General features: G+C 58.6%; 2 protein-coding genes across 2 annotated transcripts; one reads left to right on the forward strand and one right to left on the reverse strand.

The window, feature by feature from the left end:
• Positions 1-6,546: 6,546 nt before the first annotated feature.
• Positions 6,547-9,477, forward strand: TTLL2 (tubulin tyrosine ligase like 2). Its single transcript, XM_080806473.1, has one exon. It carries the CDS (start codon positions 7,526-7,528, stop codon positions 8,351-8,353), a length of 828 nt encoding a protein of 275 aa, XP_080662599.1. The 5' UTR covers positions 6,547-7,525; the 3' UTR covers positions 8,354-9,477.
• Positions 9,478-10,430: 953 nt separating this feature from the next.
• LOC308345132 (uncharacterized protein) lies at positions 10,431-14,575 on the reverse strand (the record flags this gene model as incomplete). Its single annotated transcript, XM_080807070.1, has 4 exons — positions 10,431-10,699; positions 11,285-11,437; positions 12,033-12,150; positions 14,428-14,575. 4 exons carry the CDS (start codon positions 14,573-14,575, stop codon positions 10,684-10,686), a joined length of 435 nt encoding a protein of 144 aa, XP_080663196.1. The 3' UTR covers positions 10,431-10,683.
• Positions 14,576-15,324: the final 749 nt, after the last annotated feature.

The following is a 15,324-nucleotide window of genomic DNA, read 5'->3' on the forward strand; positions in this document are numbered from 1 at the left end:
AGGGGTTCTGAAGCCCGCAGCCCTGCCCCTGAGGCGATGTGTGCCCCCCTTTGTGAGGAGAGCGGGTTTGCATCACTGAGCGACCAGCCTGCGTCCTTCCAGCTCTGCCCTTGACCTGGGCTCTGCCGCGGCTGAAGGCGGGCCACAGACCCCCTTGGATCGTTCCTGCCTGCCTTCATCCCAAGCCAGGGTCGGGGACAAGTGCATGGAAGTCACGCCCGGCACGGGAGGGGGCCCCCGCGCGTGCCTCCATGCCCGGACCTACCCCTCCCCGAGAGCTCAGGGGGCCCGGGCTGCCGGGACCAGCAGGGCCTCTGTGCTCCAGACGTCGTAGGACTCAGGAGGAAAAACCCTTCGTCCCCAGCTGGCTTGCATAATTTCAACAGTCCAGAAAATACACAGATACGCACCTACTGTGTGCGCGTCTGCAGCAAGAGGACAGGCGGGGTGAGCACGTTCTGCGACAAGTGGGTGAAGGCAGGAACTCAGAGGCTCCCCACGGAGAGGGGGACATTCAGGCCCAGAATCCCGAGCAGCCTGTGTTTTCCCAGATCGCATGGACACCACGGCTTCAGGGCAGAGCAAGGTGCCGCCTGGAACGCAGAAGGCTGCAGGGAGCGGTTTTCCCTAAAGTGAGTGTGAAGGGCGTGGGCCCCCGAGGAGGGGAGGACGGGGGGCTTGAAGTAGGGACACACAGAGGCCACAGAAAGGGCCTGGTACCGGACCCCAGGCTCCCGACCCTCCCGTGCGGTGCTGGGACCTCGGGGCCGGGGTCTGAGTTCTGCGGAACAGAAGGTGAAGACTGGGGGGAAGCCTTGAACGCCACGCTAAGGAGTGGGGCCCTTGACGCAGATGGGATATGTTGAGGCCGTCCAGTAGACAAAACAGACAGACAGACAGACACCGCCTTCCCGTTCGCAGTGTGCAAAGGGCCCGATGGAGCCCCGCAAGTCCTGGGAAGGTGGGTCTGTTCCGCTTGTGTCCGTTCCGTTCCCCGGGCTTGCTGTGGGGCGGCGATCCCGGGGGCTGGGGGCGCGGCGATATCAGACGTGGTCTTTTCCCTCGGGAACTGATGGTTTTCATGAGAAAACAATCATCAGTGCAAAAAAAACAGTGCATGGGCACCGACAGAGAATAATTAAAAGTTGTTCTGAGTTTAAGTTGATAACGTTTCCAGAACAAAACGAAACAAAAAAATGGTTGCGGGGGATGGGTCCTCCTCCACCGTCCGGCTTCCCAGCCTGACACTCCGCAGGGGCCCACGGCAACTGCCTGTTCGGAGCTGACACAAACGGAGAGCTTTGCACGTGTGAACAGCTCACGCGTAAGTGTGAGAATCGCCACGCGGAGCCGTCGTGTGTGCCGCGGGATGGCACACGTGTTTCTGTATTTGCGGTAGGGCTGAAGGCAAGTTAAGGAAACCAGGTTTCCACGTGGGACACATGAACATCGAAGGCACGTAGGGCAGAGCCCCAGTAATCCCCTCGAAGGCCCAGCAGACACTTTGGACATCAGTGGTTGAGGTTCTGAAAGCAGAGACGGTTTTATAGAAATGGGTGCGGTTTCATCCCCTCATCTTCTGTACACGAACGAGGGACGCCTTGAATGCCGTGCTAACCCACGGACCGAGGTTCTCTGCATGGGCAGAATCTGGGTTTGCCCTCGCCGCATCTGAGCTCAAGGTCACCCAAGGAGGATCCCTCTCCTCGACCCCCCAGACAGTCCCCGTCTCCGTCCATGGACGACAGACATTGTGGCCCTCAGCCGCCTGGTTCCCGCCGTGGCTGGATCCCAGCGGGCTGCTGGTCCCGCAGGCAGTGAGTGAGCTGAAACAGGGGTGCGCAGACGGAGAACGGGCTCCGATCCGTTCTCGGGGTCCCCGGCTGGAAGGGTGAGCGCGTGAGGACTTGCGCTGGGAGGGGCCCCTCCCGCAGAACCCCCGCTGGGGAATCGGTCTTCCAGGGGAAGCAGCGCACCCGTTGTTCCCACAGCGATGACAACGCCGCGAGCGGCCGACTTCCCTACCACGGGGTCCCGTATGCCCGGGACTGTCCCCACAGCTCAGGACAGAGCAAGCCGGGACACGGAGGTCATCAAGCCCCATCGTTACAGTAACAAGCTCATCAGGCCTTTGGGAGCAGACGTGGTGGCCACTGGCCGAGTTCCAGCCAAGGAAGACTCGAGAACATGGCTTGGCCCAGGACGTGAGTCTCCGGCGGCGAGTCCCTGCTTCTCTGGGCTTTCACTTGCTCCCGGTTCACGCCCAGAGTCAGACAGTGGTTCTGTTCCAGCGCGTGGCCGTGACCTCCATCCAGACCAGGGCTGTGACCCTGGGAATGTTCCAGCAGCGTTCCCGGTCACAGACTGTCCCTCGCCTGAAGGAGGTGAGAGCCCGTGGCCTTTGTCCTGTGGACCGGGGCACCCCTCCCCTTGGGGGTGGTTTCTACGTGGGGGATGACCTTCTCTTGGAATGCCGCACGGGGACTCTCCCGCTGTCAAGCCTCGCCGACAGACGAGCCGTTTCCCGTGTTTGCAGGTGTGCGGCTGGGCCCCTGCCACGCACCTCCCACGTCCCAGCGCCCCTTCTGCGGGCCCCACCTGGAAAGCTTAGCCTCCCACCGGAGAGAGCATCTGGGAGTGCAGGCGGGAGATCCCGACCGTATCAGCATGACTGTGTATGGATAATAATTTCTTTGCAACGAACCGGGAGAGTGTACTTATTATTAGTAATCATTATTACCCGGACACATTTCTGGGCCAATCACGATAGCCCGCGTGACTGCCCCAGGAGGCCGAGAACTGTATTTCAAATAAAGGGTTTCCACGCTGGGAGAGAATGCTTACCGGCCGCTTTTCTGGGTAAAGTCTGTGGTCCCTGCGAGCTCTTCCGACGGGAGCGCCATCTACACCCAGGTTGAGAACCAGGCCTCGGTGCGACCGGGGCCTCCACTTCCATTTAAAATAATTAACGTGTCATAGTCTATTTTTCCTGTCATGCGTGTGTGCTCGGTCATGACACTTACATTACATGACATGTTACTTTGCCTCTTAAGCCTTAGCACAGTGAGCTCAATTCAATATCTTAATTATTTATAATAAGCACCAATTAACATAATGGGTGTCTTTGGGAAATAGCCAGGCCTCTCCGCCAGTGCTAGTGAAATGCCCAGCACCACCCTCATTACAGAAGTTATTTTATCTTTAATTAATTTCGTTATATTAGCTGTCATTCCAATTTCCCACCGGTTCAGCTCATATGTCACAGGTTACAGGTCCAGATACCAAATAACCACGTAGTTACTGATTTAAGCACTTGGAGAAAAGGTGGGAAGGTCTAGAGTTTATTTGGTACAATGTCAGGTTTGGTGATGTCTATTTTAATTGGGAATAGAATTTTCCAGTGAACTTTGTGTTCAAGTCCGAGAAGCCCAAGTTATCCATAAACCTCTTGGCTTCTGACCTAGACAAATGGGATGTTAAACTGTTATAAAAAGGGAGAGAAGATCTTAGGCAGAAATGAGCAACGGAGTAGGAATCTGATATCTCTCTGCATTCGGTGTTATTCGTCTGCGGCTGACATGAAGGGAAAATGGGCAATATCTCGTATTTCTCTAATTTACAGGAAGAAATGTAACCCCCGTGCTCTCTCCCCTGCCCCCACCCTGCACTGGCCTGCTGGTTCCTTCCTTTATTCCTCCAGGAGACATGGCGCCCAGTGCGGGGATACCCTGGCCTCGTAAACTCCTACTTCAGTGGGTGGGGCAGACGGATGGCCTTGCCCCACCAACGCTGGCCTGCAGCCCCCGGAAGGGGGAGACTCACCCCGAGACCCCAGGGCAGCGACAGACCCAATCGCCCTTCCAGAGCGCAGACATGCAGACCCCACGCTCACCAGACTGGATAGGCCGCCGGCAGCCCCAGCAGGTTCACTGTGGGTGTGCAGAGAGCACGGTGTGCAGACACCGTCCCCACGGGCTGCTGCCCACATCCGAGCCTAGCCGGCAGCGGTTCCTCCGCGTGAACACGTGTATGAGCGCAGACACGGTCATAAGCGAACAGTCATCCAGCACAAATCCCCCTTTCCTCGCCGCGGGAGAGGCACGTGATGCTGCTTCTCTACAGTCGACACAGTCTGACCCCCTCTGGGACCTGAAGCCCCCCCTCCAGGGCCCGGTCTCTCGGCCCCTTCGACGCGCACCCCAGCGGTGGTCTCGGGTGTTTCCTGCCTCCTCCTCAGGGCCTCTCTGCTTCCGTCCAGGTCCGCCCGGGCCCTGATCTTCTCGGGCATTCGGCTCCTCCTCCTAAAAAAAGTCCCGTGATATTTAATCCCACAAAATACAAGGAGGACCGTGACCGCGGAGCCACCACCCAGCGGACACAGACGTTAGTGTGGATCACCCCGTGGCGGAGGCACCTCTAACCCTCGGCTGGGCTTTGACGCTCCCCCTTCACCCGCCTCCATCTCTCCCTCCCCTCCCCAATCTGCTCCCCCCACCTCTTCCCCTAATGCCCCCCTCACTTCCCCTTTCACTTCCCCCCTCACCTCTCCTTTCCCTCCCCCCACTGCTTCTCCCCCTGCTCCCCGCTCAGCTCGGCTTTCAGCAGCAGGAGGCCGGCCTTTGGGCCCCACACAGCAGGGGGAAGACACGTGCATTCCCTGGTGCTCCTTCGGTCCACGGACCACGTGGCCACGCAGGTTGGCGGGAGCAGACCTGTGGCCGGGCCCGCCGTGGCAATGATCACTGTCACCTCGTCACCTTCCTCCCTCCTCGAGGACTTCCTCTCCCTTAGCTCAGACCAAGGAAGAACATGGGATTACAAAAACCTCCGTGGACAGCTTCTCCCTTACCCACGAGGAAGACGATCTCTTCTGCGATGAGGCGAGGGTGACCGTTGGCTCGGCCGTCCTGCCCCAGAAGGGGCACAGGCCATGGGGCCCCGAAGCTACGCCAGGGAGGCTTTGTCCTGGTTTCCTCCCACAGGCAGACTTCGCCCCACAGGCAAGCGTCACAGCCACAGTTAGACTCACAGGAACATCTTCGCTTCCCTTAGAATGAGCACTTTCTCCTTTATACCTACGGGCAGCCAAAGCCGGGGGACTGGCGAGTGCCCCGTGGTGTCGTGTACGGGCCCCGACGGCGTGCCTTGCCCCAGGAAGGCTCCTCCGCCGGCTCTTCCCCACTCGGTCCTCACACCCGTGTCCGCCCCCACGGCGACCTCCTCCTGCCACAGACACAGTCTGACCCTCTCCTCCCAGGGCGGGCTTCCGATTGGGTCCCGACCTGCTTGCCGTCGCTGTGCCTCCTCCCCCCACCCCCAGTGCTTTTCCCAGTCAGACAGAACCATCTGGTCCTATCGGGATCTGAAAGTCCGAAAGGAGCAGAGTGAAAGAAATTTCAGAGGCTCCAGATGAACTTTTATTCAGTGGAGAAAACATTTCATGATGCATTCGGTTTCTCAACAACGTTTAAGCAGGAAGACGGATACCTAGAAAAGAGACCCAGGGCCAGTGGCAGCATGAGTAGCCCAGAGTCCCAGTAGGTCGCGTCCTTCACCGCATCCCACACCTCGCGAGAGGATACCTGAGTGGCCTCCTCGGTTCCATGGTGAGGGGAAACCCAAGTTTGCAGACCGGCCTCAAGAGCCGAATTTCCCGGTCTGCCCGTGGCCTTGACCTGCGGAGTGGGGAGAAGGCCAGGCTCCCAGCCCCCAGGTGCTGATCCCCCATGAAACGAGGCTCTAGCTGGAACACCAGCCTGTCTCTTGTGACAGGCTCGTCTCCCCCACTGGGGGGTGGAGAGCGCCAGAAACTGGGCCGTGCTCAGTCTGGTTTGTCCGACTCGGTATTTCCCACGCCGCTTTGGTGAAATGGCAGCTGACAGAACCGAAGGCTCACGAGGGTTTCGTGACCAAAGCAGCTTGGGAAAGATGGCTTGTTTCTCGGAGCCAGAAAGAGAAGAAACACGCTCAACGGCGTTTCATCCAACTTGAATATTTTGACTCTGGATCTCCTCCCCCTGCAACACACGCGCACACACACACACACGCACGCACACATGTACACACACGCACACTCTCTCGGCTATACTACCTCTTAATGTCGTTGAACATAGTTTGAAAACGTGCGGTAAATGGCGAAGACTGACTTTCTCCATCGCTACCCGGATCTGCAATTCTGTGCGCCCCTCCCGTCACAGCGGGACCAGAACCGACCGGGTGCGTGTTCAGCTGCCGGCGTTGCTTGTGTTCACGCCCCTTCGGACACAATTTTGGAGCTGCCGCCCCAGCCTATTAGCTGTGTCAGGACCAGACGCCAGCCAGACGTGACAGTTGGCTTCAGATTCGGAAACAAGGTCGCGGGGGATGAGGTGTCTCCTTCGCTCCTTGACTCCTCCCAGTTTCAAGTCTGGGGAAGGAGGCGGGTGAGCAAGCAGGACGGCCTCCCTGCCTCCCTGCCTCCCTGCCTCCCTCTGTCCATCCTTCCCTCCGTCCCTCCTTCCCGCCCACTTTCGCTCCGGTCAGACCAGCCTCATGGAAAATACGGTACCAAAGTTTATTTATTGATTGATCAAAATCTCCCCAACACCACAGAATTTCCACCGAATCAGTGATGTACACCTCCTTCGATGATAAAATAGGCATGAAGAGCCCTAACACTGTCAGAGAAACAAGTCAAATGGCCTGAACTCAGAATTTCTGATGAGCACATTGTTCAGGACTCTGGAATATGCGACGTCTCCCCCAAGAAGCTTTGACTTTATTACTTTTTTCCCTCTAGGTCATAAGGGAACATGCCTCATCATCAGTTTTGATTTTCTCAAAAACAATCTTATTTTCTGTCTTCAAAAGGTCAGAAAAATGTCGAATATGCCCTTTCTGTGTCTGTTGCAAACTGTGAGGCACAATCTTCAATCACTGAGTTTCTAAAATGTCAGATATTTCTTAACTACTTTTCTTACAAGTTACCATGTGTTTGAGTGAACCTCCAGCCACTGGGGCTACAGGGCAGTTGCTGGTGGCCGTCACGGGTGTCTGGTCAAATCTGCCTGAGCGTCTCAGGCCAGTAGGACCCCCGCCAGTCACATTAACGCCAGCGTCTCGTGTCTTCTTTGCACGTTCAAATTCATCTAACTATAGAAAACTTGACATTTGCTTTCTCTAGAGAACGTTCCTGTTTTAGGCCGAGAGGACCCACTGTGCCTCCAGGCCCAGAGCAGGGCGGCCCTCAGGAGTAGCGACGGTCGGAGCTGCCAACACTCGGAACAGGTCTCTACGAGGACGAAGTAGGTAGGTGACGTCTAGACAGACAGAACGCACAGGGAGGGCGGGTGTGTTTTCACGGGGGTAGCTGAGATGCGGGCATCCGGTGAGACTGTCTGGTGTGTGGGAAAGGCACAGACCCAACGGCGGGCCGTGGGACGTGGAGTCTTTTATGGGAAAGCTGCTCTACAGGGCGCCCCCCCCCCCCAGCCCGCCTGCTAACGTGGTCCTGATCCTCGATTTCTAGAAAAGGACACCGTATTTCATGGCAGAGGACAGAGCTCCGAGGCCCGCCGGGAAGCCGCTGGTGTTCCGCGTTGACGACAGCACACCGAAAGTGGTGCGGAGCGTCCTGCTGGAGCGGGGGTGGGACAAGTTCGACCAAGGAGGGCAGGACGAGGAAGACCGGAACCCGTACTGGAGGTCCTCCTCCTCCCGCATGGCCGAGCACGCCAACATCAAACCCTGGCAACATCTCCACCACCACCCGGGCACCACCAGGCTCACCAGGAAGGACCATCTGGCCAAACGCCTGAGGCACATGAAGAAGACGTACGGCGCGGCCCTGGACGAGTTCATCCCCCTGACGTTCGTCATGCCCAACGACTACAGCAAGTTCGCGGCTGAGTACTTCAGGGAGAAGCACGTGGCGGGCGGCGCGCGGAGCTGCTGGGTCTGCAAGTCGGCGGAGCGCTCCCGCGGGCGGGGCGTCCTCGTCTTCAGGGACATTAAAGACTTAGTCTTCGACGACACCTACGTCGTGCAGAAATACATCTGCAACCCTCTGCTCGTGGGCAGGTACAAATGCGACCTCCGCATCTACGTGTGCGTTACCGGCTTTCAGCCTCCGACCATTTACATCTACCAGGAGGGGCTGGCGCGGTGCGCCACGGAGAAGTTCGGCCTCGGGAACCTGCGGGACAGCCACGCGCCTCTGACCAACAGCAGCATCAGTAAGTGCGGGGCCTCGTACGGGAGGGTCAAGGAAGTGGTCGGCCACGGCCACAAGCGGACCCTCAGCAGGTTCTCCTCCTACCTTCGCCGCTGGGACGCGGACGACCTGCTCTTGTGGCAACAGGAGACTAGGGGCTGAGCTCTAAATAAGAAAACACAGACTAACGCACCATGGGCTAGCGCGGTTGTTTAATGGCAGCATAAAAAACAAGGTCAGTTCGCACAGCGTAGGAGGCAGTCGGCTTGGCTCCCCGCAGACTCCCGGTCTCTCCGGCTCAGGGTTAGGGCTGGCTGGTTGGCAGCCTGCGTACCTATGAGAGCGTGCACATCCCTGCGGCGCAGGTGTGGGTCCCCGTGGTTACAGGTGTGGGTCCCCATGGTACAGCGTGCACGAAGCTCAGAGCCACAGACAGGACTGGAGGGACAGACACAACCCCTTCCTCCACAAACCTGGCCCGTGGCATTTTGGGAAACATCCTAGTGGATGAAGGGACTGTTTAAGGTCCAGCAGAACAACAAAATCTATTTGGGAAACGCCGGGAACACGCACAACCTTAAGAAGAATCACCGGCTGAGGCTCCGAGCGAGGCACCAGCAGCCGGCGCTCCACCCGGATTCCAAGCTCCGAGCACCCTGCGCTCCGGACTCTGGCTTCAAACGCTGCTGCCCTCGGGCGCCCGGGAGGCTCAGTCGGCGAAGCGTCTGACTTGGGCGCAGGTGATGATTTGGGGGTCCTGGGATCGAGCCCTCCTCAGGCTCCCCACTCAGCAGAGTCTGCTTCTCCCTCTCCCTCTGCCCCTCCCCCTGCTCGTGCGCGCGCTCTCTTTCTCAGATAAACACAATTTTTAAAAGACAAGATGAATATAGTAACAAGTCTGGGAAGGCATGTTAATTACGGACGAGTGAAAAATAATCCAGGCTGAAGGATCGGTCCAAGGTGTGAGCGTGTAAAATGGTCATTAAGCATCGGGTTTTGCCTTTTGCGTGGGGTGTTTATTTTAAAGCACCAGCCGCACTGAACTACAAATGAAAGTTCAGTCGTTTAAGGACGCCTACTCTAATGAGCACCAATCTTCAAATGCTCAGGAAAAAGTCATTTCAGAGCTACATTGGATAAACTGGGAATTAAACGTGCTAATTGTTGTGACTGAGGCCTTCCCCGTTCAAAGTGCCTCTGATTTTACGGAACCAATGATAATCAGACTCACGATGACCGTGTCCTGTTATGGACCCGCTCACTTACACCAGAACTAGTTTCTGAAACCTCCAGGCCCTCTCCTCACCGTCGGGGGGAGGGGCGTCAAAGATGTAGGAGACCTAATGTCCACCCCAACTTGCTCTAGCCCCTGGGAGGGACACAGGTAAGTAGGTGGTGGGAACGCAGTTGGGGACGAGCCTGGGGACGAGGGGGCCAGAGGACTAGGGGGACGTGCCCGACTGCCGGGCGTGGGATCCATGGGAAGATTTCTAGAGCAGAGGCGGCCACGCAGGCCTCGGAAGGACCACAGAGGGGGGCTTGGGTGAGACAGGGCTGGTCCTCGGGAAGGGGCCTGTCCCTGAGGTGTGCTGGGAGAGGGCACTGGCAGGTGGGAGGGCAGAGGCAGGCAGGGCAGGTGGGCGGGAATGTGCCGGAGCTAGAGTGCCACGCTCTGAACCCAGACCTTTTCTGTCCCGCCCGCCGTCAGACTACACGTCCCACGCAGAGCCTTGAGGTGCCGCGAGGAACGGGACTGGGGCGCGATCAGCGGTTTGCAGGTGCGGCTCGGGGTGTGTGGTCCTGAGCATGTACCGACGGCCAGCGTGCCCCAAGCCCCCCATGAATCATCCGGCTCAGATTCCGGATCGCCGAGCGAGACCACGTCAGACGCCGCCAGCCAGGCCCGTCGTCTGGGGCCTGGACGCGGTTTACCGACAAAAACGAGCGTTCGTTTCCGCTCACCGTCCCCCGCACAGAAGCTCCGCTCTTTCCATCCCGCACCCCAGCACCCGTCCTGTTTGCTGCAGGGGAAGTTCTCGGGATAAGGGGATTCAAAATAAAACAGGCGGCACGTCCTTTCCTTTTTTTAGCCAGAGCAAAAGCAGCTTTTCCGTAACAGATTAGTTTTACCTGTTAATCCGACCATTGACGGGGCCGTGGTCCTCAGGAAGGAAGAGGCCTCCGTCCGGGGCAGCTGCCTGGGGAACGCCTCTGTGCTCCTTCAGAGCCGAGAGCACGCTGTCCCTGGGTCACTTTAGACGGCGTCACTGGCGTCCCGACGACCTCCGTAACATGGCACGGGTGACACTGGTTGACATGGTTATGGCTACTGACACAGGATCGCTCGCGTCCGGCAAAGCAGAACACGAGCGCGCATCGGAAACACAAACACAAACCCACATCTGGGGACAAGACTGTTCCAGAAGGGATTCCTCCCCGGGGTTGGGGGAGTCTCCGCGTGAGGACAAAGCCCGCTCGCTGCCATCGCGTTGTTAGTTTCTGGGTGGCCTGAAAACGGCACAATGAGCAGGTCACTGGTCACTGTTGTGACCTTGAGAGGAGAAGATCCTTAGCCTCCGGAGGGGACTGCTCCTGCGCAGGGACGGTCCCCGAGACCCACCATGCTGACCCGGGCTAGGCTCCCTGTGGGGACTACAACCCTCTTCCTACCCGACCCGGCAAGGTCAGTTGTGGAGGGATGGGAGTCGGTGTCTGTTAATCGGGGGCCTGAGGGGGCTGCCCTGCTGAGCTCCCCCATCCCGTCACAGGGCAGCGCTGGCTCGTGACGGGCGGAGAGTCGGCGGCCCTGTTAGGGCTCCTGTGATGCGTTCTCTGGTGAGTCCCCTGTCCTCCAGCTGGTGCTGATCAAACCGCGTGTCCCGACCAAGGAAGCCCGGGGTCTGCGGAGTCACAAATCCTGCATGACTTGGGGTGTCCTAAAGTTTTATGTGTTCTCTGCCATTTGGGGCAGTGAATATACTATTAGCTTTCTGTGCTTCAGAAAAAAAAATGTAATTGGGAAATCACACGTAACGTTGCGTTTTGAGGGACGCCCGATGCCTTCTGGCCGGGAGGACGTTCCCAGGCTCGTACCTGATCCTCACGGTCCCGGAGGCGGACCGGGTCTCCTGGGAGCCCGTGCAGTACACGGTTCTGACGGTGCCGTCGGGGTATTCCCGCCGCATGAACCCGGCTGTTTGGATCTCCCTCTGCCCGTTGCTGAACACGATGGTCCTGTCGCCGTTCCTGGGAGGGGAGAGCGAGCTGGTGAGGGAGCCGGCACGGTGGCCGGGACTGGAGTGTGGGAGGAGGACAGGGCGGTGCGCCTGCTCCCACACTCCTGGGCTGGAAGCTTGATCTGGAGAGAGAGGGGAGTGAGGGGACCACAAAGCACAATCTCCCAGAGAAGTGACACAGAGCTCACGCAGACTGTGCCGTGGGGACACCCGGAAGTCCACCCTGATGTCCAGGAGGGCCTGTGGGGCGGCAGGCGGCTGGATGGCGGGCACAGCCTCACGCCCCTCCCCTGCGCACGCGGGCTCTGGGAGCGCCTCCTCGGGGTGTCTCCCGTGGCTGTTCCCGTGGGCCCGCTCGCACCCGGGCTCCCACCGACACGAGCCGACCGAAGGCCTCGCGTCCTTTCAGGTTGCAGCGCGAGACTGACCATGGTCAGCGAGGAGAACGCAAGTCTGTTAAGATTCATGTGGGAACAGGCTCAGGCTCCTAGACAGCACCGCGGGGTGAGCGGCAGCCTCTTCTATCCCCCGACACAGACACCTGCTCTTTCGCCAAGGTTAACCTGAAGAAGTTGTTGCCCGCACGCACCTGTCATCACACCGACCTTTCCACGGTGACGACTGTCCCGTCCGGAAACACAGTCTCCTCACGGCCGCCGCTCCGACGTCTCACGGTCCCGTCCGGATGCACGATTTCCTTCGAGCCATCGGGGTGGTACTTTTCTGTGGAATACACGTTTTAGAAATGCAGCGCCTGCTGTCCGTGCCGCGTCTCTCGCGGCACCCACGTGGTCCCCAGTGACCCACGCCAAGACGCGGTTTTGTGTCCTGCTCCGTCATGTTTTATGTGTAGTCGAGTGTCTTGCTCGGACTGAGCTCCCATGTCTCCGTAGAAGACCAAATTTATATTCTTCCAACTTTGCTCAAGTCACCGAGCTCTCCAGGTCCTCCGAGATGGAAGGTCATTGTCCATCCCGCACTGGGCGACCCTGGGCTTCCGAATGCCTCCGACCTTCACTCTTACTGTTTTCACAGTGACCTGGGCGTCAGACCAGATAACGTGGTGAGGACCCAGGCCTCCCTCCACGCCAGCCTCCACAGACGACACTGACTTTCAACCTTGTGCAAGAGACAGACCCCGAGGGGCTCCCGGCTGGTTCAGTCGGTAGAGCGTGCAACTCTGGATCCCAGGGGTGTGAGCTCGAGCCCCATGTCAGGGGTGGAGCGTACTTAAAATGAACAGAACCTTTAAATGCGACGGGGCTCTCTGTCCAATGCCGAGACCCTGCTCTATCGCATGTTCCTACAGGACCAAAGGCAGGTTGTAATGCACACACGTGGTGTAAATCACTCTTCGCATGTGATTGTGAACAAAAGAAAAGCTGTTAGACTTAATTGATTAGTTTCTGTTTTCTTTCCGAAAATAGGCATGTGCTTTTGTTTGAACTGTTAGCAGTTGCTGGCAGACAAGAGGAAACACCAACGGACAGGAGAAAAACAGATCTTACAACTGAGGGAAAATTCTACCCATTGAAATATTTTTTAGCAAAAAACTGTGAAAACTTGTTTTTCTGTGGTATATTGAGGGAATGCTCAGAAGGACCTGGGGGGGGTCTTCTCTGGAACAATTCTCCAGAGCCCCTCGGAGCTCACGGACCCCCGGTGCTACTCTGAGCCCAAGCCTGCTGATCCGTGTGAATCGTACAAGAACATGCACGTGACACACAATTGCACACATCAGACGGCAGGAGTGGAAAACGAGGCCTTTGACCGCGCTCCTGAAATGTCCGTCCCAGGGAGCAGGTCTGAGGGTGCGGACGCACCTCCCAGGGCGGTGACAGGACTTGGAGTTTCTACGGAGAGACTGAGGCGGTGCACACGCGACCTCTGCACGGACCAGCCGAGACTCGGGGGCTCCGAGGCTTGGGGACAGCGAGGAAACACAGGTCTACAAAACGCCTCCCTCTCCGGGTGACCTGACCCCACATTAATGAGTCACTGACACGGTGTGCAGGAACTAGCACACGTCGTGCTCTATTGTCAAGAACCGACGGAAGGTCACCGAAGGAGGCGACTGCTCTCGTGCCCACCTCTCCACGCACTTGCCAAGTCAGAGCCCAAAGGACAGGCTGTGAGGGCAGAAAGTCCAACCGGGTTCATCTGGGCATCGGCTGGAAAGAGCCTGCTTTGGGGCCCCTCGTGCCCCTGATGACAGTCTGTTTAGCGATGACCTTGACTCTCGGCGTGCGGCAGGTCAGACCCTCCGACTACACCGCCACCACCAAGTATGATGCTCGATAAAACAGCACTGGAGACCCGTGCCGATGTACTCACACCCACGACAAGGCCAGACCTTGCAGGGGCAGTGGAGAAGCAGACGGAGCCGACTAGAGCCGCCCCACTGTCGGGGCTGCCCTCGCAGGCGCTCCGCGGGGACTCAGAGCTCATTCCTGCTTCCAGACGTCACGCTCCCGTCATGCCCCCTGGACAGGGACGAGGCAGGAAACGTGCACGGCAAGGCGAGGGCACCAGGGAAAGTGTCTCATTCTGAGCCCTGAGGGAATCTGGGGAGAGGGGACGCCCCAGTCCCAGGAGCAAACCCAGAGGAGCCTGGGCTGGCAGAAGCAGGGCACCTCTGGCAGAAGCAAGCCCAGAGCTCTCCCGGTTGACAGACCCCAGCGGGGCCCCCAGGACACCACCCCCCGTGCAAGCCGGCAGCTGGGGCCACGGAAACGGGGAGGGAGTGTCCCGCGGGGGTGGCATCGGCACGGGCTGGCCGCCAATGCCCCAAGTATGACGTTGAAAACCAGAGAGAAGTGATATTAGCACGAATGACGGGCCGGCCCTGTTCGGCCGAGGAGACTGGGAGGCGATGACGAGCAGCTCGCCCAGGAAGCAGCAAACCCAAGAAAACGTGGTGTGATGAGCGACGGGGAGTGGAGGGAGCAGCTGGGGCCCACACTCGTGACTGGAGGGACAGAGATGGTGCAGGAGGGTCACGCTGCTGAGGACGACGGCTGAGGGCGTTGCTGAACTCGGACGGGTGCCGGACGCGGCCGAGGGGACCCCGGTCCACCACGCCACAAAGCGCTTCTAGACTCGTTACGCCCACGAGTGAGCTGCGTGGAACGTGCTTGTACGAGAGCATCGTGCCGTCGTCTAAGTTCGCCTTTCCCCAGGCCTCCTGCGATGGCGGGCGCCCTGCCTTTCGGAAGACGCGAGTCACTCACCCTGAGGCACACACCGGCCCCAGCACCGCGATGCAGTCCCACCTGCAGCCGCCCCGTCGCAACAGACCGGGAGACACAGCGTCCCCCGCGAGCAGCAAGAAAGAAGACAATTCACCCGCAAAGGAAGCCATCGGGGGTGCCAGGCCTTCCCACCAATGCGACCGGGGCCGCAGGAAATCCTCCCCGCGCTGAGAATGATTGCTGGTCGTGCTTTTGCTCGAAATTCTCCAGCGAGGGCCCTCCGCGCAGAAGCCCGGGTCCCGCACACCCCGGCGCCTCCCGCCGCCACCTCCCGCCGCCACCTCACCAACTCCTCCCCCGCCACGCTGGCCTCCGTGACTTTCCTCAGACATTTCCTTTGCTCCTCTCTCTCTCTGGAATGCTCCTCCCCTGGTAGGCACGTAGCTCTCTCCCTCTCACGTCATCCTGCCTCTCCCGACGGATCACCTCCTCAGGGAGGGCTTCCCAGATCGCCCTACAGAGAGAGGACCGGAAATGCCAGACCCCGTCCCCATGGTCCACCTTCTTCCTTTTCTCTGTAGCTTTTAATATGGTTGATTTCTATTTACTTATTTTTACCTCTTTGTTTTCTGTCTCCCTCCCCTAAAACTTCACGGGTTGGGGACATCTTACAGTTTCGTTCACTGTCACGCATCCCGTCTGAAAA

The sequence above is a fragment of the Martes martes genome (assembly GCF_963455335.1).
Source record: "Martes martes genome assembly, chromosome: 6".
Classification (NCBI taxonomy): domain Eukaryota; kingdom Metazoa; phylum Chordata; class Mammalia; order Carnivora; family Mustelidae; genus Martes; species Martes martes.